Here is a 25,594-nt window from a genome sequence, read left to right on the forward strand (position 1 = left end):
AGTACACGAAATGGGAACATCTAAACATAAAAGAAAATTATAAAACAGGTAAAGGAAAATAAAGACTCCATAACAGATGTCAGGTCAATTCATAACAACTTAGTCAAATAGTCGAAAATTTTGACTAAATTATTCCACGATTCAAATTTTTCAAAACTCATGGTCAACCACTAGGGAGTTTTTATTTATCGTCTAACCCGGAAGAAATACAGAAGGACGTTCATTCATTATTTATTTACAAAAACATAAATTACTATAACTTAAAACACACTGCTGATAAACCAGGTCCTCGAACTAGAGTTTATAACAACAGAAGAAATTAATAAAATTATGTACATTAATGGCGTGCGACAATTATAAACTGTGATTCATAGGACCTTACAACTTGTGCAACACGCTCTCATTAAAATTCTTACTCTAATCCACTCTAATTAAATAAATAAGTGCAAAAAATTAGTCCTACTCTACAACCAGACGATTTAGCAACCGCCACAAATCATCCAAAAAAATCCACCTACTGACTCCATTCGGCAGTGATTAACGACACAGACCTGCAATTACGAACTGCAGCAGGAACCACCGGTTAAATTTGTCACAAGCACGTGTTTAGTATGTTAAAATCGTTCATGTTGGCGTGCATAAATATCGCAATTATTCAAATCGATTCATTTAGTAAGGCCTTGGGTCGTAAGGCGTCGCATCGAAACCTACATATCTATTATTTTTCCTGTGCTGGAACCCAGTACCAGGAGCCGCGTTGTAGTAGATCACCCTTCGGATACCAAAAGGGTCTATGTACCCGAAACTCCCGGATTTTTTATCGTTGGGGAGGTTCTGCTCTTCGTGATAGGCCCTCGGGATGTAGTACCGGAAGCCGTCATTGGTCACCGAAACTCCGTCGTAGTAGTCGTACTGAGGGTCGTACCCGTTGCCCAGATTGTTACCGTTACCAGTATAAGTCTGGCCGCGGTTGTCGATGGGGTACGTCGGACCGTTCTCGAAGTGGAAGGGGTAGGGGTCCTTGCGGTTGTTTTCGTACTGAGGGTCGCTGGAGTACCACGGGCTCACGCTGAAGGGAGTGGGGGGCGATGGAGATGGGATGATGGTACTGCGTTGAGGGTCCAAGGCCACTGTAAACGTCGTACCAATTAGAAGTGTCCATTAAAACTTGGTAGTAAAAACTCACCTGTATTCGCTGGAAGATACAAATTGTTAAGCGGAGACGCGGTACTAGCGAGTGGTACCGGCGTCGTTGGATACTCGAACGGCGCCGGGGTCGACGACGGTATCGAGTTCTGTTTAATCTCAACATATGGCGTCGCCACAGGGTTAGCAGTAGGCTTAGGCACACTATTCGTCTTCACCAAAGTACCAGCAGACGCCGGTACTTTCTTCGCCGACTTGATCGCCACATTAATCGGAGTGTCCCGTCCAACGAACAGATTCTTAGTTTTCAAGATCCTGTAACCCTCATTGTCCGCAATGTAGTCCCTTTGTCTCAGAAACCCATTATCGTCGATCCAAGCGTAAGTACCAACGACGCTCCCATCCTCCAGACGCTTTTCCTTCCGGTACTGACCGCTCTGGGTCTGGTAACGGAAGTACCGTTCAGGACCCTCGTCAGTCTGGATGTGGTACTGGTTGCTCGATGGGTTGTTCCAGTCACTGGTCGATGATTCGATCGGACGAGCAATAGCTAGCATCAACTGAAACAAAAATAGTTTTGTTAAAAGTGGTACCGATAACAATTACCGGAAACTGAAAGTGAACACAGTTATGAAGGAAGAATTAGGTAACAATATTCCAGTTTGACTTGCGTCATTGTTTTAAATGTCCGAAGAACGAGATTAAGATTACCTTCGATTTTGCATTCCTCGGACAATATAAATGGTGAAGGTCTTAATCCAAGCGACAGTTGGGTCAAGAGCACCTCATTTGCATCCACTTCAAAATAGAGTAGCATCATCGGATAAAAATAAAGCTAGTTATAGAATAATGAACCGTGTTACACTTTTAATTGATGGGTACGACCAATGAATGTAAATGGGCGATTTTTTGCCAGTACCATTACGCAGCACATAATGTGGCCCATGACCTTAACTGTGAATGAATGACGAAATGGTAGATAACATTGAATTTTGACACAAGAGTAACTTTTATTTTATTGAATGAAAGACGCATGGAACTGAATCCATAATTTTGATGTCAAGTCGATCGGTACTGCGTCTTTGAATAAAATAGGATGTTTTTGTGGCGAATTAAGGTTAACAGAGCAATTAAGCCAGACAAGATTGATTCTGTATACAACGCATAGATCAAATTTTTCTCAAGGTACTACTTCAAGAGTGCAAATCCTCTTTCACCGTCTAGCCCAAATGATGTCACAAGTAGCCACACAGGTGTGGTCAAATGTCAGCAAAAATCCAATTATGAGTCCCCTGCGACGAACTATCGGTACCATAAAAATTTCAAAAGTCGTACTTTTAAATCAAGCGTCAGCCGTTACGGGAGATTGCAGAAGAATTGCATAACGATGTCTCTAGGGTCAAAGACAGCAAGCACTTGTCTGTGTGAACTCGCATTCAGAACTGCAATCCATCACGAAAATTGTCGTAATTAATTTACCATTTAAAGTTTAGGTTGAGGAGTAAATGGATCCGTGTGGTAATATGCCACACGCATTGATTAGAATTGCAAAAACTGAAAATGCACTTTGCAAAAATTAAACACCTGTTTGTAGTACTTAATTGATCTGCACATGTGATTGCATATTTATTCGAATTCTTGCGTGTTACATAAATAGCGGCTTTTATCGGGCAGCGATAAATCGAGTGTTGTGGAAGTTTTAATGTGGATCGTAATTAACGGAAAACAAGGTTTTTTGCGTTTGGTGTTTGTACAAGTTCAACTTTCTAAACGCTTAGAAACGTTGTTTTGTTTGGTTGTTGGGTATTTTATGGTTTTCGAGATGGTTGGGAATTTGCGATGCGGGATGTGGTGTTAAGAACTTTTATGACTTGTTTCGCTTTTGCGATTTTTGGGTTTTTTGGTTTTTTGTAACACATGATATTTAGGCAATTCGGAGAGTGTTACGTAAACGTGAAATGTCTACAACTATTCCAAACGTTTTTCATTAATTTTCTCAAAATTAAATTCAGTTGTAGTTTTGTAGGTAACTGAAATAAATGATCTTACATAATTAAGATTTTTCGTGAGGTTCTTAATGAACTTAAAAATAATAGGTAATTAAAAAACAGACAAAATGTAAAAAATAATAACTTAAACCAATGCAGCCGAAATATGAAAGTAGAATTGGAAAACAAATAAATAAATAAAACACAAAAAAATACAAAGTAACAAATGTCAAAAAACACATTAAAACACGTCAGTATTTATTTTGTAAAAAAAATTAAAATGGAAGAAAAAATGGTTAAGGAAATTTTCTACTCAAGTAAATAAAACATTTTTTAAATTTAATTAAACTGGAACAAAAAAAAATACCGGACTAGTTTGTTGTCATATTGTTCATTTATAAAGTAAAATAAACTAAACAGAAAAAGATAAAGAAAAAAGACAACTGAAGTAAAACATTTGAAATAAAAAATTAATTTGGCGTTCATGAATTATTTTTATTAACGATACTTTTTGACATTTTAGTTCTAGCTTTTAAAGTGTATTGATTTTCAAAAAAGTTAAAAATTGAAAAACAGAAAATGGTTCATTGGAAAAAAATTTCCAAATTTCTCTCGCTGAATATATTTGATAAATATTGAAATGATTTAAGTATTCTTTTCAATGGTGGCGAATACATTAATTGCGGAAAGTACAATGTAACACTAATCACAACATTGCACCCAGATTTAGGCAAAATTAAAGTTACATTCACTCTTTCTGAGATAATATTTAATACCGGAGTTTAATAAAAGAGAAAACATTATCGAGATTTCAGTATTATATATACAGGGTGACTCAGTCAATGCGCTCTATTCGATAACTCATTTGTTATAAGAAATATAAAAATAAATCAAAGACTAAAGTTGCACTGTTCTTTGAGAACCATATATTAAACTACAAAAGTACGAGATTTGTCGTGGTAGAAATAAACTCAGACTTAATATACAGAGTGTTTATAAACTTTTTAAAAATTTACAGTTTTCAAATCTTCAGTTTTTTCAAATACATAGAATACCCTACATTTATTCCTTCATCTTATTATGTTTTTTGTTATCTTTTTTTTTTTTGGTAAGTAATTTCTATATGTAAAGTCGATGATTAGTGCACTTTATATATTTTTGAGAGACACATCGAAATTTTGAAGAAAGAGAACAAAAATAGAGTAAGATGCAATAATAAAACATAGGTGTTCCTTTTGAAAAAACTCAAATATCAATACATATTTGAAAACTGTAGGGTTTTATAACTTTTTTATAAACACTCTGTATATTACAATTGTATATAATTTATACAACGACAAAGTATTTATCTCTCCACAAATGATTGCTACACAGATTTTAAACTAACAATATTTCGTTTTTTTTTTTTGTGAAAATTAGAATAACGTGGCAATGTCGCAGTGGAATTTAAAAAATAAACAAAAAAATAAATAAAGTTAAAGAAGAGGCCAACGAAAATATGTCAAAAAAATATAGGGTGTTCTATTTACAACAAAGTACGTTGTGTGCTATGCCTCAAAACCAAACACTATACAGGATGTTCCAAGAAAGACGTATAAGCTCGATGGTACTTTGTGAAGAAGACTCCGAAAAACTCAAAAAAATGGTAAAAAAATCCCTGAACCAAATTTTTGAAGATAATAAAGCTCAAACTTTCATAATTCTGATTTGTTTTAATAAACTGCATGTGTTATAACAGAAAATATTGCTGATAGATGCCATTTTTACTTCCCGAGCGTAAGCTAAGAAAATATAGTAAGAGAGTGCATCAGACGAATGGCCACTTTTATATTTTCTCGACGTTTCATGACCCCCACGTATTCTCCGAAACTGCTGGACCGATTGTTGTCAAATTTGGTATGTATATTAGAAATAACATGTAGATGATTAAATGCAACCAAAATTTGGCTAATCATGCCTACCAACAATTTAAGTACATCATTTCAATGAATGGTATTTTAAAATAAATTGAAGAAAAAATATTTTCGTACTTACGAATCCACTTTCAGTTTTTTTTCCTAAAAGTTCAAATTTTCCCAAAAACATTTGGAAGCTATAATAACATTTTATTCCCAACACGGTTTGTACGTCCTTGTAGAACAGTGGATGTATCGAAGAGAATTGTGAGTTCGACTGCGAATGTGGCCCTTTTCTTTTTTTTTCTTGCATTGGTATAACCCCGTGACTACTTTTCTTTTGCGCCGTGACCAGTGCCGAAACCAAAGAATATTTAGTTATAGGCGAACCTTGCGTTATGCGCCCCCCCCCCCCCCCAATTTTACAGAACAGTTTTATGTATATTTTTTAAGTATGCAAAACAGATACTATGATAAAATATAAAAAAAAGAAAAAAAAATTCGAGATTATACATGTAGGTATATAATATGTATAAATCTATAAATATTATGTAAGTTCAAAATAAAATAAACATTCAAAAACCTGTCGCACCGGTTACATGTTTCTGAGCTTCCGTTCAAAATAAAAAAAAAATAATATGACATAATTCTTAGTATAGCTTTGGAAATTTCATTCTACCCTATATAATTTTATTGACGATAATGAGATGGACAGCAGTACAATGGTAAGAAATATTTATGGCTCACACCAGTTCACTCGAATTTGTCTGAGAACATTTGGCAGATAGTTATACTCATAAAATAATGGTCATTTCCGTTCAGAAGTAACGATGGTCCCTGCTAGGACCTGGATTATTCTGGTTTTCATCTGGGGATTACCGGCACCCGACAACTTAAGTTGTAAATATCTCTTGCTATTGTACTACTGTCCGTCTCGTTATTGCCAATAAAATTTTATAGGGTACAATGAAATTTCCAAAACTATACAACATAATTTTTGGACGAATTTGGCGCCCCTTGTCGTTGGCGCCCCTAGGCAAGGGCCTACTTAGCCTATAGCTAGTTTCGGCACTGGCCGTGACTACAATTATTCATATTGACGACGTCATCACAAATTTTTTATTGGTCAAATTAAGAACAAGTCACCCCATTTTTTCGAAAATTAATAATAATATTCAGAAAATTTCGTTCGATTGTATAATAATTAATAATAAGTATAATAATATAATTTTTCAAAGAAGGGAAATTTGTTGGATTGTACTTCAAGGGCTAGGTTATGTCGAAGTAACCTTGGACCAATTTTTTTCATTGATTTTCTCAAAATTAAATTTTTTTGTTACATAATTTATAATTTTTCGTGAGATTTAATGAACGCAAAAATAATAGGTAATTAAAAAATATACAAAATATAAATAATTAGTTGAACCAATGCAGCCAAAATATTATAGTAGAAAGGGCAAAACAAAACACATAAATAAAATAAAACACAAAAAAGTTCAGAGTGACAAATGTCAAAAAATACACCAAGGCATCTCAGTATTTGTGTTTAAAAAAATGAAAAGAGGAAGAAAAAATGACTAAAGAGATGTCCTACTCAAGTAAGTAAAACAATTTTTTAACTGTAAATTAGAAACTTTCTTTGTTTTTTTTCCTTCTTACTTTTGTTTGAAAATATGCTTTTTTGTTTCTTTTTAAAACACTGACGATCTGATATCTTATCAACAACAAATAAATTTGAACAAAAAAATACAGGACTATGGTGGTCGACATATTGTTCATTTATAAAGTAAAATAAATTAAACAGAAAAATATAAACAAAAAAAGACGACTGAAAATAAAAAAAAAATATTTGGCGAACTAATACTGAAAGATCAAAAATAAACAATGAAAAGCATATAGGTAATTAAAAAAAATCGAAAACAACACAGGGACATAAAAAACGAGAAATAATCGCATCCTTTGTACGTATAACCGAAGATGCACAGATGTTCTGCCGCTATGTATTTTTTATTAACGATTTCAAGTTTTTAAATTATGTTGATTTTAAGAAAAAGTTAAAAACTGAAACACAAAAAAATCAATCATTAGCAAAAAATTTCGAAATTTCTCTCCCTGAACATGTTGAGGATAAATTGTAATTTTGAAACGATGTAGGTCAGTGGTGGCAAATATATTAATTGCAGAAAGTACAATGTAACACTAACCAAAAAATAGCACCCAGATTTTGGCAAAATTAAAATTACGTTAAACCTTTTGGAGATAATATTTAATATCGTAGTTCTAAAAATTAGAAAATATTATAGAGACATCAGTAATATACTAATATATATACAGGGTGAGTCACTAAGTGCACTCTCCTCGATAGCTGCTTAATTATAACAAAACAAAAAAATAAATCAAAGACTTAGGAAATAAAAAAATATGATATATTTTTATAGATTCTAAGACTATCCTCTTTGGCTTTATAACTACAGTTTATTTTTGAAATTTCAGTGCAACGTTGCCACGTTATTCGAGTGTTCTTAAATTTTTTGGCAATGGAATTCATGGATGGTAGTAAGTAGGGTTATTTTTAAAATCTTTGTTGTAATATCTTGTGGAGAGTTAATTAAAAGTGCGCGCTTGGTCATGATAGAACTAAACTGAATCTGAATATACAGAATGTTTTAAATAATTACAATTTTCAATTTTCGATATTCCAGTTTTTTTTTAATACATAGAACACCCTATGTTTTATTGTTGCATTTAATTATGTTTTTTGTTATCTTTTTTTTTGTATTTTCTATATTTAAAGTTGATGGTTAGTGCGTTTTATATATTTTTGATACACACATCGACTTTTTGGAAGAAAGAAAAAGAACAAAAATGGAGTAAAATGCGATAATAAAATACAGGTGTTCTCCTTGAAGTTATAACGTTTCATAACATTTTTATAAACACTCTGTATATTAAAATTTGATTTAATTGATACCACAACAAAGTGTTTATCTCTCTATAAATTATTGGGATACAGGTTTTAAAAATTGCATTATGTCGGTTTTTGTGAAAATCGGAATAACGTGGCAACGTCGCAGCGGAATTTAAAAAATATACAATGGTTGTAAAGTTAAAGAAGAAGCTGACGAGAATTTGTAAAAACATATGGGGTGTTCTATTTACAACAAACTACGTTGTGTGCTATGCCTTAAAATCAAACACTGTACCTATATATACAGGATGTTCCAAAAAGGACGCATAAATTGAATGGTACGTTGTGGAAAAGGCTCTGAAGAACTAAAAAAAGCGGTTAAAAGAATCCCTGAACCAAATTTTTGAAAATATTAAACCTCAAAATTGAAGAATTAACTTCGTAATTCTTCCAACGTATTTTTTACTATTGGCAGATGACATTTTTGTTCGGAATTTTAGGCTTTCAATTAAATTCACATTAAAACATATCAGAATTCAATATTGAAGTTTAATATTTTCAAAAATTTGGTTCAGGGATTTTTAACCATTTTTTCGAGTTTCGAAAGAACTAAAACTACATTAAAAGATACAAACAAAGAGAATGCAAATAAATACATAAAAAATCATCCTTTACAACAAGTATAACAGAATGAAAAACCCTATTACAAAAAGATTCAGAAGAAATAAAAATAAAGAACGCAAAAATTAATAAAATTCATCTTGCAAGATTTTCGAATTAAATAAATAAGAAAAGAAATACATATGAATTTAATGAAATAAAAACAATAATTGAAAACAGAAAAATCCATATGAAAAAAAAAACTTTAAAGCAAAAAAAAAACTCCACCTAAAATTATGTTGAAACTACTAACTAAAAATAAATATATGATAAGTTATCAGTGAAAATGGAAAATTATTGTAGACCAAATATTCCTAGGAAGAGTAAAAAATTATTATGAAAAAATTAACACATAGGTAATTAAGATTATTAAGACAGATGAAGATAGTAAAATTTAGAAAAAATTAAAACGACTAACACAATGAGAACAAAAAATATAAAAATATTCAGAACTGTGAAAAGCGACAGAAAAAATAATTAGAAAATTAATAAATAGGGAAAGAAATCTACCACTAATAATAATAATTCATGAGATATCGAGGGCTCTGTGATTATCTTTGAAATTTTTTTACAAAGATTTGTTTAATGATTTCAAAAACTTTATCGTATGAATAAATACTTTAGTTTGTATTTCAATAATCAAAGTAACATTAATTTCAAGTGTCTCCAAAATTTTAGGAAAATTAGACTTATAGCTTTTGAGAAAATCAATTAATCTGCTTGCACAATAATTATTTTTTAACATTTTATAAGTAATTTTTTGAAAAAATTTGGATAAGTTTCCGGAGAACATAGGCAGGACCGGATTTCAAAATTATTTTTACGAAAATTGGCAGCTTTTTGAGATTACCTCATGAACTTTCTGGAGAAGATAAAGATTATATATTATTATTATTATATATTCATTAAGAACTCAAAAAACATACCTGCTTTGATATTTTTTTCCAACAAAAGTGGTTTACTTATTCTCTAGCGTGTTCAATACTTTTGTTGCACGGTGTACATATAAAACATGGAGCGTTATAATTGAGTTGTATTTATTTGTTCCCTTCCTAATTAATTCCAAATATGTTTATTTTTTATGAATTAATGAATTCCCACTTAGTTCTTCGCCGGCATTAATAAAGTTAAAAATAATGATGATAACTTAAAACTACAATTATATATAATTTATATTCGTCACCAAGATAATTAAACCATGAACGCACCACAATACAATGCCAAAATTGCGTACAATACCAATACAACACCAGTCTGACTAACATTCAAACCGAGTGACTAAGTTGTCTTAGTAAGTCAGTGTTTGGGGTCGGAAAATAAGCTCTAGAAGATAAAAAGTCCATAAAACTAAAGACAAAAGGGAAATTCATCAATAGACCAACCAACAGTCTTATCTTTGCAACAAGCCCATTTGCATGTACCCCATTTACGAACCCAGAAAAACTAGACCACTCTTATCTTAATCACTTAATCAGTCATGTAGATCTCTTTTCCTCCCATCTTCTCCCGCAACCAACATAAATAAAACGTTGAGGCATCCAAGTTCTCAGAGATGACACCATTTTACGTTTTGGTACGTGCGACCTCGTCCACCCATTTAGGGACCGAATTCTCCGAGTGTGTGCCACGAATGCGAAAAAAAGATAACTCAACAATACTCATGGAACGTTGATGTAGAAGCGAGATAAGCGCAATTTTCAGAGCATATCGAACAGATCTACGTAATATCATTACACATCGCATAATTTGCGAGTGGGTGACGCAGGAGCCGGTCCTTATAAGGACTGGGAGGACTGTCTATACCCACCGAAGAAGAAAAATCGAAACAAACAGATCACTTATAATCGAGTGTGTAAAGTTGAGTAATGTCATTGAGGATTGGTTTGACCAAACTGGTGAAAGATTTAAATGTTACTGGTTTAAATGTCATGTCTTTGGGGTATGTCACGAGGCGGTGTTTTTTTTTTTTTTTTTCTTTTAATGACTGACTATGTAATCGTAAATCACACAAATTGTGTAATAGATTTGGGATGAGTTATAGCGGTCTAGTTCCGTCTAGGTCAAGAATGTGGGTCTAGAGTGTGTTAGATTTAAATTTACCAAGGTGTCTGGTCTAGAGGTTGCTCAAGCCAGAACCGGATATACGAATTCCGCAGCACGTGGATGAAGTATTTGGACATTAAAAATAAAATAATAATTAGTAATTGACGCGGCGATTAGGTAACTGCGTGCCTACTTCACCAATTATTATCTAATACCTAATAATAATCTTATAAATTTTTATAACTTTTGTTGATTTTTTTACGTCTCGGGGAACTGTGGAGTAATTTGATATAATTCAGTTTGTGATATCACGTTCAACCGGAAATCACGCAAACACGCCAAAGGCTGCTTCACTTTCGCTGTTTATAGATACAGTGCAACTTTTAAATTTTTGTCGATGGAAACGGCGTTTCGATTCATAATGATGTGTACTTTAGTGCCATTTACAGTCGACAAGGATATTGCAGTCATGATTTCGCATTAACGGATTATTATTTTGACAAGAACAATAATTATAACGTGATATATTCAAAGTATAATTATTAATAAATGCGTAATAAGCTGTTAAACTGGACTGGGGTTCCGTTCACCGAGAAACCTGTGAGCGATTTTGTTGTTAATCAGTCATTGTGGGAGGAATTTGCAAACTGGATTCCGATAAACCAGCTGCTGTTTTCACCTATTTGAAGGTTCTCGTTATTGTAGGAATGGTAAATTTGTTTGTAATTGGGTTTTCATATTCTTTTCATGGCTTCTGGTGTTCCTGCAGTTGTGTAAGAGGTCAATGGTTTGTTCAAAAATTGTGTTTCAGTCAATATAACAATCGTCGTAAAATGACAAGCAAAGAGATTTAGTACCATTCAAAATCAACAAAATTTATGAGCATTTGTTATTCGTAAATATAAAGGTGAGAATCGTGGACCGTACAGTATTAAGATGTAGTTAAGATTGTAAAAATGAATGAATATCAGTTTAAACACATCAAGAATTTCGAAGAAGTCCGGTATGCATATTTTCAGATGAACTGTCGAATTTAGTGTGACACGTAAACGCATAAATAAAAATTACGGTGAATCATGAAACCGCAGATAAAGAAATGTTATGTGGTGTACGTATTAGGTGAAATTCGCCTACAATTTTTTTCGGGTGACGTCACCAGTTTTTTAAAGGAAATGAGTGGGTAAATTTTGGTTAGGGTTTTACCGTATAATCATGGCTAGCAAGTGTATTCTATGAATAAATTCAATGATAAGACCATAAACGAAGACGATAATTTTACAATTTTTTTCCGGTATCATTCAGCCTTAAATTTTCTCTAATTGACTGATATTTCACACGATAATTTTTCAAATTATATGTTTCTACCAACTGAGATAATTATTGTTAATAGCTATAATTACAAAAATGTGTTTATTTTAAAATCTGTGTAATTATTATTTATTATAATCCACTATACTATAATCTATTTTTTTTTTTAATTTTTAAAAAAAAAGCAAGAGTCCACAAAAAAATTTAAGTAATGATATTTTTAAAATCTGTATTGCACTATTATATGGAGAAATAAACAGGCAAATTAATTCAAATTTAAACATAGACAATGTTGATACAAAATGTATAAACGTCCCAAGTTTGAAATATCGATATTTCAGAGTCCGGTGTCCCTTAAAAAAATTACACAATCGCAGTAACTATCAACTTTAAATATAGAAACTACTCAACAAAACAGAAAGAGATCAAAAAGCAGAAATAACATCGTTATTTGAAAATTGTAACTTATTTTTTTCTGTATATTGAAACTCAATTTTGGTTATATCACAACAAAGCGCGTACTTCTGCTTATCTCTCAATAAAATATTGCAACACAGATCTTAATAAGAACCTTATTGAGATTTTTTTGTGAATCGTTGCTTTGCTAAATAAATTCAGGAAAATTGGAATAACGTAGCAACGTCGCATCGGAATTTCAAAAATTAAGCTTAAGAAGAGCTCAATCGAAATATTGTGTGTTATACCTTATAACAGAACACTCTGTATACATGAAAATAATTTTAGTAATATGGGCTTTAAAGAACTGTATTATTTTGGTTTTTGACTTTTTTTTTATTTCCAATATACAAAATCCCAAACCTTTGTCTTTAAATTTTTAGAAATGAAGATTTTTTACGTAAAAATGTTAATAAAAAAAGCATTTGTGTTCCAAAAATGAACAACTATGTTGTGTATTTTCAAATAAAACACCCTGTATATTTGAAAATCATTCTAAATTTTAGTCCTGCATCACGTCAAGAAGACTGTCAATTTTCAAGTCACAGGGAATTACGTATTCCCTGTACTTTCGTAAAAATTTCGAACTTGTTTTCAAGTAAATTTAAGTGATAATAATATCGGGTTTGACGGCTTTTGCCCTAAAAAAAATTCCAAAAAAATTGATCGAAAGTTATTTAGGCAGAATTTCCCTCGTCTTTGAATTGGTCCAGGCAGACGGAAACGGGGACCTATTTTTTCGCACTCTAGGATCCTGTTACAATACTTCCTTAGCTTACGTTAAGCAAGCAAAAATTTTACTTTAAAAGAAAGCTTACTTAGAGATGAGCTAGAAACTGCTATAAAATACAGAGTGTCTCATTTGAATAACATGTAAAAATTTAGTCACCCTGTATAGATAATTTAAAGATTCCTCAATTATTTACACATTTGCCAAGGTAAATTAACTAAAAATTGTGTCCAAAATTCCAGACCACAATCTTTAAACATGGTGGAGTGGAGAATGTGATCATAAATAAAACTTTTTCAAACAAAAATACAAATTATGTTGAAAACTATTGATCAAAAACTTTGTGTCCGACATAAATTTTCTCCTTTAAATTTTAAAAGAAGCACCCTGTACAGTAAAAAATAATTTTCAATTTTAGCCCGAAGTGAGTTTTATCAGACTGCATGCAAAAAAAGTTTCACTAATTACGGGGACACCAAATCCTATGCCACCAAACCGTTAGATCATATATATACAGGGTGAGCACTAAGCACACTGTTCTGAAAATTTCACTAACCAATTAATGATTATTTCTTAGAGACAGAAAATTAGTTAAAGACAGTTCTTTGAGTAGTACATCTAATATAATTTTTACATATACAGAGTGTTGTATTTTGTAAGTGGCCTCGTTGTAGGTTTTATAACCGTGTCTTATTTTTGAATTTTCAGTGCGACGTTGCCAGATTATTCCACAATTTTCAAATACCGGTATTTAAAAAAACTATGAACTTTAAATGTAGAATAAATAGTTGAAAACATTGAAATATCGATATTTGGATATTGTCATATATTCAAATTTTTATAAGCATGTAGTTTTGTTTATATTTCTACATAATATTATAACTTATCAAGAAAAATGGAATAACGTGGCAACGTCCCATCAGTTCTAAAGCCAAGGAAGTGGCCAGTGAGAATATGTTAAAATATACAGGATGTTCTATAAAAAAATAAATGTGTTATTTCTCGAAAATAGAACACTGTGTATGGCTGGAAATAGTTTTAATGTATGCTACTCAGAGAACCTTACAAATTCAGTCTTTGATTTTTTTTTAATTTTCTTATTTTACAAATCAATTCTTTTTTTTTATATAATTAAAATGTATACTTTTGTCGAACTTTTTAGATTTTTGTTGATAAATAGGATTTTTTCTCTGTACTGCACTGACATAAAAATCAAAACTAATGCGGTATTTTCTGCGACCTTCTAGGTAATGGGGAATTAAAAACACGTCTTTATTATTTACTTAATAACCCATAATTTTATCAACAATATTTTTTTTATGAGACAGAACAAATCTTTTTTATTAATAACACAAATTTCATTTTGATGAAACTGATAAAAGAAACTACCACGTTCCATAGAATGAGTATTTTTGAGTTCACATTTGGCATTAGTTTTAAACAGAGCACATAAACAGGAAAAATTTTAATTTTAAACTCACTATTATGATTCACACAAATTTTCAAGCGTTTACTGAAATATGGGAAGCAAAACATTAACATCTAAGAGTAAAAGTGTTTTTTTTTTAACATGAAGGCCATCTCGTCTGTAAAAGCCACGTGCTATAAATTTAACTAAGTGGGTACTTAATGGTAATAAATATGAGTCTAAATAATCGTTATTTACGTATGGTTATTAGCTGTCGATTTTTCAAATATCAACACTGAGAGCAAGAACTCAAACTAAAATGTGTGAAATCTCTATAAGGAAAAGTAATTTCCTTTGGCCAATACAAAGTAATTAATACCATTAAAAGCAACCGTAAAAATTTATTTCTCCCATAAAGAATAACCCGATTTAAATATTCGTCCACGTCTGTACACGTTCGTGTTTTTTTACTCTTGCCCGCCTTTCTTTCCAATTCACTTTCTTAAACACTACCGCTACTAATTATTCCCATTCACAACATCCACTTCCGCAGTTTTACCCCATCAGCTTTATTTATAAACAAATTTATGTCGCACGCGACTCGTCCTTGCCATTTTCGCTACAAGTGCTAAAATTTTGGGGTAAAAAGTTCGCCGCTGACGCTATCATTGAAACATTTCTCGCAAGGTTAGCTCCATCGCTACAAAAAAATAGCGAAAGTTCGATCCGTCGAATTATAACTGTTACGTATTCATTAATTTGGCCTGGCATTTTCACGGCTTCTTAAACAATAACCGCTTCTTCACACAATGAATGGTGCGTTACGTAAGGAAAACCAACCCAACGCGGATTTACTTTTCAGTGGAAAACCGATTTTTTTCGGTGAGATCACTTGGGTGTGTGCCTTTTACTTCGTGAGCAGCGTCATAGAGTACTTTCATTCCCGTTAATTATTTCGTAATATCGGCGATTCTTGTAAAATTCCTGCGTTTTTGCTTTTTGGAAAAAAGCCATAAAGTTACATAAAGAAAAGTTACGAAAATTTGCTTTTCTAACTTTCGGTTGGTATAAATTATTCAGTTACAAAATTTCTCCAAAAGCGTTGTCGTGTTCGAGTCGACCGTCCATCCCATATGGCATTAAAATTGTCAACCTGTTCGGACTTTTACTGGCACTACATGAAAAGCGATCTTAAAAGGAGAAAGTCGGGTTGGAATCAGATTATCTGAACCGAATCTCGGCACACGTTTAGCTTTTTGCGAAAATCTAGATAAAAACTTCCATGAGAAGCGGAAATTATTTACATTTGTTTATTGACACACGTGGGATTGGAGTGGGTTGAAATACTTTGCGACGAATATGGCTAAATCCTAAAGCATCGACACGTCGTTCAACGTACGCAATTAATTTTAATACCGCCCTGCCCTTGTACGCTTGGACGCCTATCCCAGCAATAAACTCGATAATAACTCAGCAGGTTTTCGAAAAAAAATTCAACTTGGTGGTTAACACAAAGCGAGAAGTCCATTTCATGGTTCATCACGTCATCAATTGTGGGTGAAATACACGATTTTGGACACCTACTAGTTCGTTTCAAGGTCGCCTCACTTTTTCAAAACTTGATCTAGATAGCACGCCCATGCGATTTTTTATAGGTCCAGGATCCGTGTTCTTTGTTGTCGTTTTTTACTAGAAGGTAGTCCTACACGGCTACTTCATGTCAAGTTTCCTTAAATACGGTTGCTTGAATTATTCATTTACTGTATCGAGTTGTTAAAAAAGCAAGAAAGTTTGTTTACTCGGTGCTGTTACTTAATAACAATAAAACAGAAATAGTCATCTGGTCCATTTAACAATGAGTTGTTGCAAAATTTTCCTCGAATGGGTTCTTGATCAATGTGGCTTGGGGCCGAGCTGGTCTTAAATTAACCTACTTATTGAATAGTAATTATCCAGAGCACGTTTTCCTTGTATGGAATGACTTTTGACCAATGGGTACGTCGAGGGATATGCAACTTTTACGAAAATTAATAGAGTAATTAAAAAACCAAGGTTTTGGGATTTTGCTGGCCCAATTAGAGGTGGCAAATAAAATCTTAGACAAGTGTTACAATAAGAAAAATATGAAATTAAAGATATTTGGAAAGACAAGCCCGCTTTATTTTGTCTCTTGTCAGTTACAGAAATATTTACATATTCAAATGTAGTCCAAAGTTGTTCTAAGAATAGCAACATCGTAGACAAATTAGTTCTGAAAGCCAATACGAAAATTTGAATGTCTCGAATAACAATCAACTATTCTAATATTATAGTCGTGTTTTTAAAAATACCGACGTAAATTGATAGATTTATGATGCCTCGAGACTTACAATCTATTTCCATGGAACTAGTTTTCACCATTTTTGTTTGTCAAGAGGTTGGGAAACTTGAAATTTATCTCTTTAAGAGAAATTTTTATTTTGCAGAAATTAATAACTTCGTTGAATTTTCTCCATCAGCTCCTTACAACATCGTATTCATATTTGTAATTTGTAATACTTTTCTGGATTTTGCTGTTATTATCATTCTATTGTTTCTTGAACCTTGTAAACGTTTAATAAAGTAGTACGAAGGTTTCATGTGGGCATTAAGGTTTATGAACAAAGATTTCAACTAATTCTTATTATGCAATGCATGGAACATATGGAATCACAGCGAAATTAGAAATTGTTTGTTTGAAAAATTTCAAAAAAGCTACAGTTTTTTTATTATTTTTAATTTGATTGCACACAACTGAAAAAATTGTAGTTTTTAGAATGAAAGTTTCTTCATGATTTTCTTCCTATACGAGAACATCTGCATCAATTAAGTTATCTACATTTTTTTTTATTTTTATTTCAAACTAATAAAGCGTAAGAAAGGAGTCAAGTTTGAGCTTTGTTCAAAAAAAAAAAGAAAATTCATATTAGAAACTACAAGACTTTTTAGTTTTATTTAAATGTGTGTTTATTGAAGAAATTAAAATAAATTAATATTACCGATTTTTTTTAGTACTGAAAATTTCATCACTTGCCTTAAAGATTTCTTTAACTTAGTCTCCCGTTAAACGCTTATTTCCGACAATAGTTTTACATAAATAACAGTAAATTATTTTAATTTAGGTAATTTTTACACTTTTAATTGTTATGCAAGGTGTTTTAGAGGTAAATTTTTTAACACAGTCCAAGAAAATTTGTTTAGGAAAAAATTACCTTCAAGTGTACAAGTGTTACACACCAGACTTCATTATATTTATTTCAGTCTCTACAGGGTGATCAAGAAATGATAAATGATAAACTCAATTGTACGTTGTTAAAAAGACTCTGAAGAACTCTAAAAAAAAGTTAAAAAATCCCTGAACCAAATTTTTCGAAATACTAAATTCCAAATTTGAAGAATTAATTTCGTGATTCTGATATGTTTCAATGTGAATTTATAATAAAAATAAAAATTTTCAAATAGAATATTTCTGCTAATTATTATTAAATTATCAATAACTAATTATTTAACTGTATTAAATAAACATGTAGTTCAATAATACAAATCAGAATTACAAGGAATGTTTTCAAAAATTTGGTTCGGAGATTTTTTGACAATTTTTTTGAGTTTTTCAGAGCCTTCTTGACTACGTGGCTGTCATTTTTTGATCAGCCTGTATACATTGTATGTCTGATCTTTTTGTGAAAAAAGAATAAACGAAATTTTAATATATTTTTTTAATACTTGCATTTAAAAAATTAAAAAGTGACAGTTCCACCATTTTCAAAAATTCAGGTGTGTAAATTTTCAGAAAAAAAAAACAAAGAAAATAGGTTAAAACGTGGTTATTCAAGATGACTAAATTCAAAATTCAAATTCAAATTGTAATCTTTCCATCTTTTTCAAGTGTTTAACCCTATATTTTATAAAATCGTTTTTTAAATTTTACATTTTTTGATTTTTCAATTTTTTGAATTCTTAAATTTTAGATTTTTCAATTCCTTGATTTCTCGTTCTTTGATTTTTCAGATTTTCAATTTTCAATCTTTCGTTTTTTAAATTTTACATTTTTCGATTTTTCAGTTTTTCGTTTTTTCAATTTTACAGTTAAAAATTTTTCAATTTTTCGATTTTTTGCTTTTTCGATTCTTTTTAAATTTAAATTTTTTAATTGAATTTTGGGCTATTTCGATTTCTCGATTTTTCTTTTTTTTTTAATTTAAAGTTTTCAATTTTTTAAATTTAAATTTTTCGATTTTTCGATTTGGCCTATTTCGATTTCTCGATTTCTCAATTTTTCGACTTCTCGACTTCAATTTTTCAGGTTTTTGATTTTGCAATTTTTCGAGATTTTCAATTTTTCGATTTCTCGATTTTTCAATTTTCTCAGTTTTTCGATGTTCAATTCTGGAATTTTTCTGTTTTTCGATTTTTCAATTTTTCTTCAATTATTCAATTTTCCAATTTTGGGAATTTTAAATTTTTCGATTCTTCAATTCTTTGATTTCTGAAAAGAAGAAGTTCTGGTTTTTTGATTTTTCATACTTGCAATTTTTCAATCTGTCGTTTTTAAATTTTACATTTTTCCAATTTTTCGATTTTTCAATTTTTTTTTAATTTAAGTTTTTCAATTTCTCAAATTTTAATTTTCGATTTTTCTTTCGATATTGAGCCGTTTCGATTTCTGGATTTCTCAATTTTTCGACTTCTCGACTTCAAATTTCCGATTTTTCAATTTTCCAGGTTTTTGATTTTTCATTTTTTCGAGATTTGTCGATTTTTCTATTTCTCGATCTTCCAGTTTTTCTATATCTCAGTTTTTCAACGTTCAGTTTTGGAATTTGTCTGTTTTTCGATTTGTCTTCGATTAATCAGTTTTTCAGTTTTGGGATTTTTCAATTTTTCGATTATTCAATTTTTTGGCTCTTCAGATTTTCGATTTTTTAATTTTTCGTTTTTTAAATTTTACGTGGTTCGATTTTTCAAATTTAAATTTTTCGAGTTTCCTTTTTTCAATTTTCGATTCTTCAATTTTTTGATTTCATAAATTTTAGATTTTGCGATTTCTTGATTTATGGTTTTTAATTTTTCAGATTTTCAATTTTCAAAATTTCGTTTTTTAAATTTTACATTTTTCGATTTTTCAATTTTTCGGTTTTTAATTTTTTTAATTTTTCAGCTTTTCGATAGCCCGATTTTTCTTTTTTTTTCAATTCCAATTATTCAATATTTCAAATTTTAATTTTTGGATTTTGGGCTATTTCGATTTCTCGATTTTTCAATTTTTCGACTTCTCGACTTTTCGAATTCTTAATATTTTGATGCTTCAATTTCTCCATGTTTTAATTTTCCAATTGCTCGACGTTTCGATTTTTCTATTTCTCGGTTTTTGGATTTTTTAAATTTCAAATTTTTGGTGATTTCGGTTCACATGTTACATTTTTCGATTTTTCAATTTTTAATTTCTCGGTTTTCCAATGTTCAAAATTTGTTTATTTCTCGATTTTTCAAGTTATCAATTTCTCAAGTCGTCATCACTTCAATTTTGGGAATTTTTCCATTTTTTTTTTTCATTTTTTCGATAATTTTTTCAGATTTTTCGGTTGGTCAATTTCTCGATTTATCGATTTTCGATTTCTGGATTTCTAAATCTTTTGATGTTTTAATTCCTCGATGTTTGAAATTTTCAATATTCCGATGTTTCAGTTCCGTAATTTTAACTTATTAATTAATCACTGTTTATTAGAGAAAAAGTTAAAGACAACGTCTTATTTTTTAATTTTCAGTGCGACGTTACCAGATTATTCATTATTATTTTGTCAATGTGTATTTTAATAAACTCAAAAATTTCGGAAACACTCATCTTTAGATATATAGGGTGTTCTAGTTAAAAAGATTGAAAAATCGATATTTGGATATTGTAATAATTTAGAATTTCTTATAAACATTTTGTATATTAAGTTTTTGTTCAATTTACACCACAACAAAGCGCACTTTGGTTTATATTTCTACAAATTATTGTAACACATATAATCAAAAAACATAGAATAACGTGTCAACGTCGCATTAGTTCTAAAGCAAAAGAAGTGGCCGATGAGAATATATGAAAATATACAGGACGTTCAACAAAAAATAAGATATTGAGGAAACCGCATTTTGTGATTCACCCTGTACATATTTTATGATCTTCATCATTTTTTTATATAATCAAAAAGTATACTTTTGTCGAATTTTTTAAGCAGTTATTATAATTTAGAAAAAACCAACAACGTCATTAAAAATAACAACTAATTATTTATTTCACGATGAAAAATACCCATTAATTACAGTATAAAAAACATAAGGAATTTATTTTATATTACGACATTTTATTTTTGGATAACACACATTAATTATTTACAAAAAAACCCGGTACAGATTTTTGAGTTTCAACATTTAAAATTTTTACCGCTTTACAGAATAACGAATACTTCATAGACATTTTTTTATCGGCACAAAATTCTGTTTTTTTTTTCCAGAAAACCCCATCCTTGACCCCCGCGAAAACGCTAATTTCTCTATTTACCATTACTCAGTCGCACTTATCTTACCCAACACCATCACCTTTCCATTTTCAAAAAAACCTTTACAATAATCCGATAATTGCAATGCAAATGACAATACGAACCAGTATAGCGGCGGCATAAAAAACCATCTTTTCTTTACCACAGCATTCGTGCTGCACTGACACAGTTGCGTACTGCACTAACTATCGCACTGACCAGCGCGCGAATAGTCCGGGCGCTCCGGGCCGGAGTAGAGATGTGGGCGTGCCGCGTCACAAGTCAGAGGTCGGCGGAGGCAAGGTTGTGCGTGTATTACACTTTTTTCTTCTCGACCATTATTCTCGAGTGACATGGATTTGCGATAATGCCTGCCTGAGGTCACGCTAAATTGCCGCACACATCTCTATTTTTGCTAATTTGCCGGTTATATCACCGGGTTGCTAATGGAGTGGTTGCTGCGACATGCAAATGCGACGCCCGAAATTAACCTCAATTTTGAACAAAACGAATTTCGAAATTTTGGGTCTTCGTAGTTGAATTTCGGCGAAAATTTTGATGTTTTCTGTTATGACGAGTCATTTAAATTACCATTATGCAAGAAAATTAACATTGTTTGTTTGGGTTTTAACGGAACAATAGTGAAAAGAGTTAACTCACACTAATAACAATAATTAGAACTAAAGTAAAAGCTACTTAGTGCGAGGGACTTATTCGGAACAATCGATGGCTGTTTGTCGAGTACCTTTTACAGGTTGCGTTTCCTTTCTTTTCTTTTTTTTGTCCAGGTGATTGTTGTTTATTATGTTGTTGGTCTTTGCTCTTTTTTTCAGTAAGGTGCTAATAACAGGATAATGTTAATAGCGATATTAATGCGGCAACATTAAGCGTTCATTGTTTGAATCCGAAGTATTGTTTTATCTACTAATTTATAGCATTTAAGGTCATTGAAAAATTTAATAATCGGTTAAGCTTGATAGCTGATGTTTCCGGTGTTCACAAAACCATGTAGAAGCATATTTTATTGTTACATAAGTGGATGAAATTTTTACAGACCATGAATATTTATGCGGCGAAAAAATTGACGTGTAATTAATGCAGCTAAAAGGTGTATCTGGGAATAGTTTTGTATAAATTAAGAGGAGTTTAGAAAAAATTTGGTACACTTAAAAAAAATTATTTCAATATTTGTGTTATTTGTAATTAAACAACATAAATTGTAATAAAATAACACTAATAACATATTTCAGATTCTAAGATATTTTCAAGAATTTAAAGAAAATAATTTTGGATAATAATACACGTTTCTGTTTTTTTTTTTTTTAATTTTTCTTCGGTATATAATTTTAATCGTTTCCTGTTCCTCTTTGTCTGTTTCTTCTGGACGTTTATCTGTTGGAAAATTTTTCGCTATTTACTTCTGGTTTATTGTCCAGCACTATTAATTTGATTTATAGGTTGTATTTCTAGCAAAAAATATTTCTCAGAAATTATAACACTGACCTAACATTGCACGAATTCCTTCCAAAAAACTGATGACATCACCACTGTAGAGTACAAATTCCGCTTTTCGTGCTTCTGTCGTCCTTGCAACTTTAAAGGTATTTTTGTCTGTGCATTCTTACTAAAAAACCGTCACGTTATTTGACAATGCTAACTAAAAGTAAATTCCAAATAATTTAATTCAGTCCAAAAATAATATAAATAGGAATGTTGTGTGAGGATCACAGGCTTTGTTTGGTTCTATTTAATCAGATATTCTTGCAAGAAATCTTCAAATGGGTTTCCATTTTGCTTCAAAGCACATTCTCACACTTAAGGAAGTTAGATTATGATTGACATTTGTGACAAGTGACGTGTAGTTGTTATTTATCGCAACAAAGCGGCAAACCTTACGAAATTTCAAATTTTGTAATCACCTTGTGTTGTTGATACAGCTCAGTACCTACAATATTTCCTAAAATTTTGTATTTTTTATTCTCTCAACGGTTTTAATTTTAATTTTTGTATTCTTTTCTTCTCTTTCTGGTTTTTTCTTGATCTGCTTTGCATAATTATATAATCGCATATTAAGATAAACGTTGCAATAACTGTGTATTTTAAAAAAAATTTGATCGAAGTGTGCTAATTACACAAAATTAATAAAAACATTTTAATGCAATTAATAAAAAGAATTAACAGATGGATAGCGTTTTTGACCGTTATTAATGTTATAAAACCGCTTAGAGATCTTTAAAATATGGAAATTCCTTGTAACCATTATTCACACGAAAAATTCCAAATAATGTGAACCGACGGATTATGTTTTTCTTTTATAATATTTACTATTCCCTGAAGTGTTTATTCACTGTAAATATCAATATTATATTTGATAAGGATAATTAAAAAAAAGGGTCATTGGCAGTTTACACACGCATTCTTATGTATGCACCTTACAAGTCCAACTGATCACGTTTTTAAATATAAACTAGTCCATTGAGAGACTGCCGATGTGCAACTAAATATTTCTCGGAATTTCTCACAGCCAGAGGTATTCCTAAAAAAATGCTCTTGTGTAAGTGTTCCAGCAAAAGTCGTTACTTGTGTAACTGGAACTTTAGCGTCGAAGGCATTTCGCGAACGAGCTATAGACAAATTTTTTGTACAGTTGGTACAACACAAAATGCCGTGAATAATGTCAGAGAAAGTTAAAAATGCAGTTTGACAATCTAAGAAGTAATTATTTTCGAAACTTAACTAAATACATTTTCTTGTAGATTTTGAGCTACAGAAGTTACTTTGAAAAATCGAATTTTTGAAATTTTTAACAATTCTCACTTTAATCCTGAGTATTTCGAAAATTTTGCTCGATGAACATAAACACGCTATATTTTTGGAAGCAGTTCGTCGAGATATATATTCCAAAATTTTTTGTGGATTTTTGGACAACTTTTTCAAAGGGGAAATTTTTACACTACTCCCCTCTTTCTCAAATTTCGACACCTTTTTGACCATTTTCGAAGTCTACGCGGTTTTTGTGAATCGACTTCGAAATATAGAAATTTTTGGAATTTTCAAAAATTTTTATTTTAATTCCGAACATTTCGAAAATGTTGGTAGATGAACATAAACACGCTGTCCATTTGGAAGCAGCACACCGAAATCTATATTCCCATATTTTTTTTTTTGATGTTTGATCAACTTTTTCAAATGTGAATTTTTTCGAATTCTTTAAATTTCGGTCCATTTTCACCATTTTCAAAACTTAACTAAACAGATGTATTTTTTTTTGTAGATTTCGAACTCTAGAACCACTTCCGACGTTCTTTCTTTGATAACTCCAACCGTTTTTCCAGAATCCACCGTTGAAATATCGAAATTTTTGGAATTTTTTGAGAATTTTTAGACAACTTTTTTAAAAGTGAAATTTTTTACTTCTTCAATTTTTTAGAAACTTAAAGCTATTAATTTTTTCTTTTAAATAAATTTCGTCTTCTTTCTGCTGCAATAAATTTTGGTAGTACAATTTTTTTTATAAAATTAATCACTGAAATAGAGGCGGGTGAGTGGGCGGGGTTCTTGTTTAGAGTGAGAGTGGTAACTCATAGAAGTAAAGTGTAAAATGAGCGCTAATCGTAACTTTTTTATTGTACTATTTGTTATAAGATTTATTTCTTATTTCAAAAGAGAAAAAAATAAATTACAAGACTCTATGTATGTCTTTGTCTCTTTGTTATCATGTTCCTTAGTGACAACTTTCTCCCACAGTCTTTTATAGTAATCAAGTACTAGCTCCGTCCACCCGCCCTGTATTTTCTTAGAGAGTATATTACTTGCCAAAATCAGTGTTATCTTAACAAATACTAGCCCCGCCCACTCTCCCTCTTCTCATTCTAGCGACTAATTTTATTTCTGCATAAGATCCACCTTTCATTCAGAAAAGATAAAATTAATTATCGAAATGGAGGTGAGCGAGTGGGCGGAGTTAAGGTATATATTCTTTTGGAGAGTGGAAGCGGGAACTGATCGAAATTAGGCTGTAAAAAGAGCGCTAATCGTAATTTTTTTGTTGTTGTATTATTTGTCATAAGAATAATTTCTTATTTCAGAAAAAAAAATAGAAAACATGTAGGTGGGTGGGGCATAGTCTAACTTTTTCCTATAGTGATTTATAGGCAAGCAATGCCCCGCCCACCCTCACCCATTTCATTCCAGTTACTGCTCTTAATATTGTTCAGTCTTATCGTTACAAGAACTAGCCCCACCCACCCACCCTCTATTTTCTTAGAGGTATATCACTTGCCAAAATCAGTCTTATCTTAACAAATATTTCTTCAAATTTCGACCCATTTTTCACCATTTTTGAAACTGAACTAAATACATTTTCTTGTAGATTTCTAGCTCTAGAACTCAGTTCCGACGTTTCTTTAATAACTCCAACCCGTTTTCCAGAATTGGTCGTTGAAATATCGAGAATTTTGGAATTTAAAAAAAATTTGATTTTAAACACAAACATTTTGAAAATGTTGCGCGA

At 31.1% G+C, this 25,594-nt stretch overlaps 1 protein-coding gene across 1 annotated transcript; it reads right to left on the reverse strand.

Moving 5' to 3' along the window:
* Nucleotides 1-21,303, reverse strand: LOC135133507 (uncharacterized). The gene is made up of 3 exons (XM_064061944.1): nucleotides 21,207-21,303; nucleotides 1,187-1,706; nucleotides 1-1,130 (listed from the first exon to the last, which is right to left on the reverse strand). The coding sequence occupies exons 1-3, from the start codon at nucleotides 21,231-21,233 to the stop codon at nucleotides 670-672; spliced, it is 1,008 nt and encodes a 335-aa protein (XP_063918014.1). The 5' UTR covers nucleotides 21,234-21,303; the 3' UTR covers nucleotides 1-669.
* Between the last annotated feature and the right edge of the window lie 4,291 nt (nucleotides 21,304-25,594).

Source organism: Zophobas morio, unplaced genomic scaffold (assembly GCF_036711695.1).
Source record: "Zophobas morio isolate AGI-343-1 ecotype UQ-CSIRO unplaced genomic scaffold, CSIRO_AGI_Zmor_V1 ptg000022l, whole genome shotgun sequence".
Classification (NCBI taxonomy): domain Eukaryota; kingdom Metazoa; phylum Arthropoda; class Insecta; order Coleoptera; family Tenebrionidae; genus Zophobas; species Zophobas morio.

Bases quoted from the DNA above. Each gene is read 5' to 3' on its own strand.
- LOC135133507 (XM_064061944.1), bottom strand. From the start codon at position 21,233: ATGGTTTTTTATGCCGCCGCTATACTG. The intron at 1,707-21,206 runs GTTCGTATTGTC...TTTTTGTTTCAG, and splicing joins TTTATGCCGCCGCTATACTG to TTGATGCTAGCTATTGCTCG. The intron at 1,131-1,186 runs GTGAGTTTTTAC...CGACGTTTACAG, and splicing joins GTATCTTCCAGCGAATACAG to TGGCCTTGGACCCTCAACGC.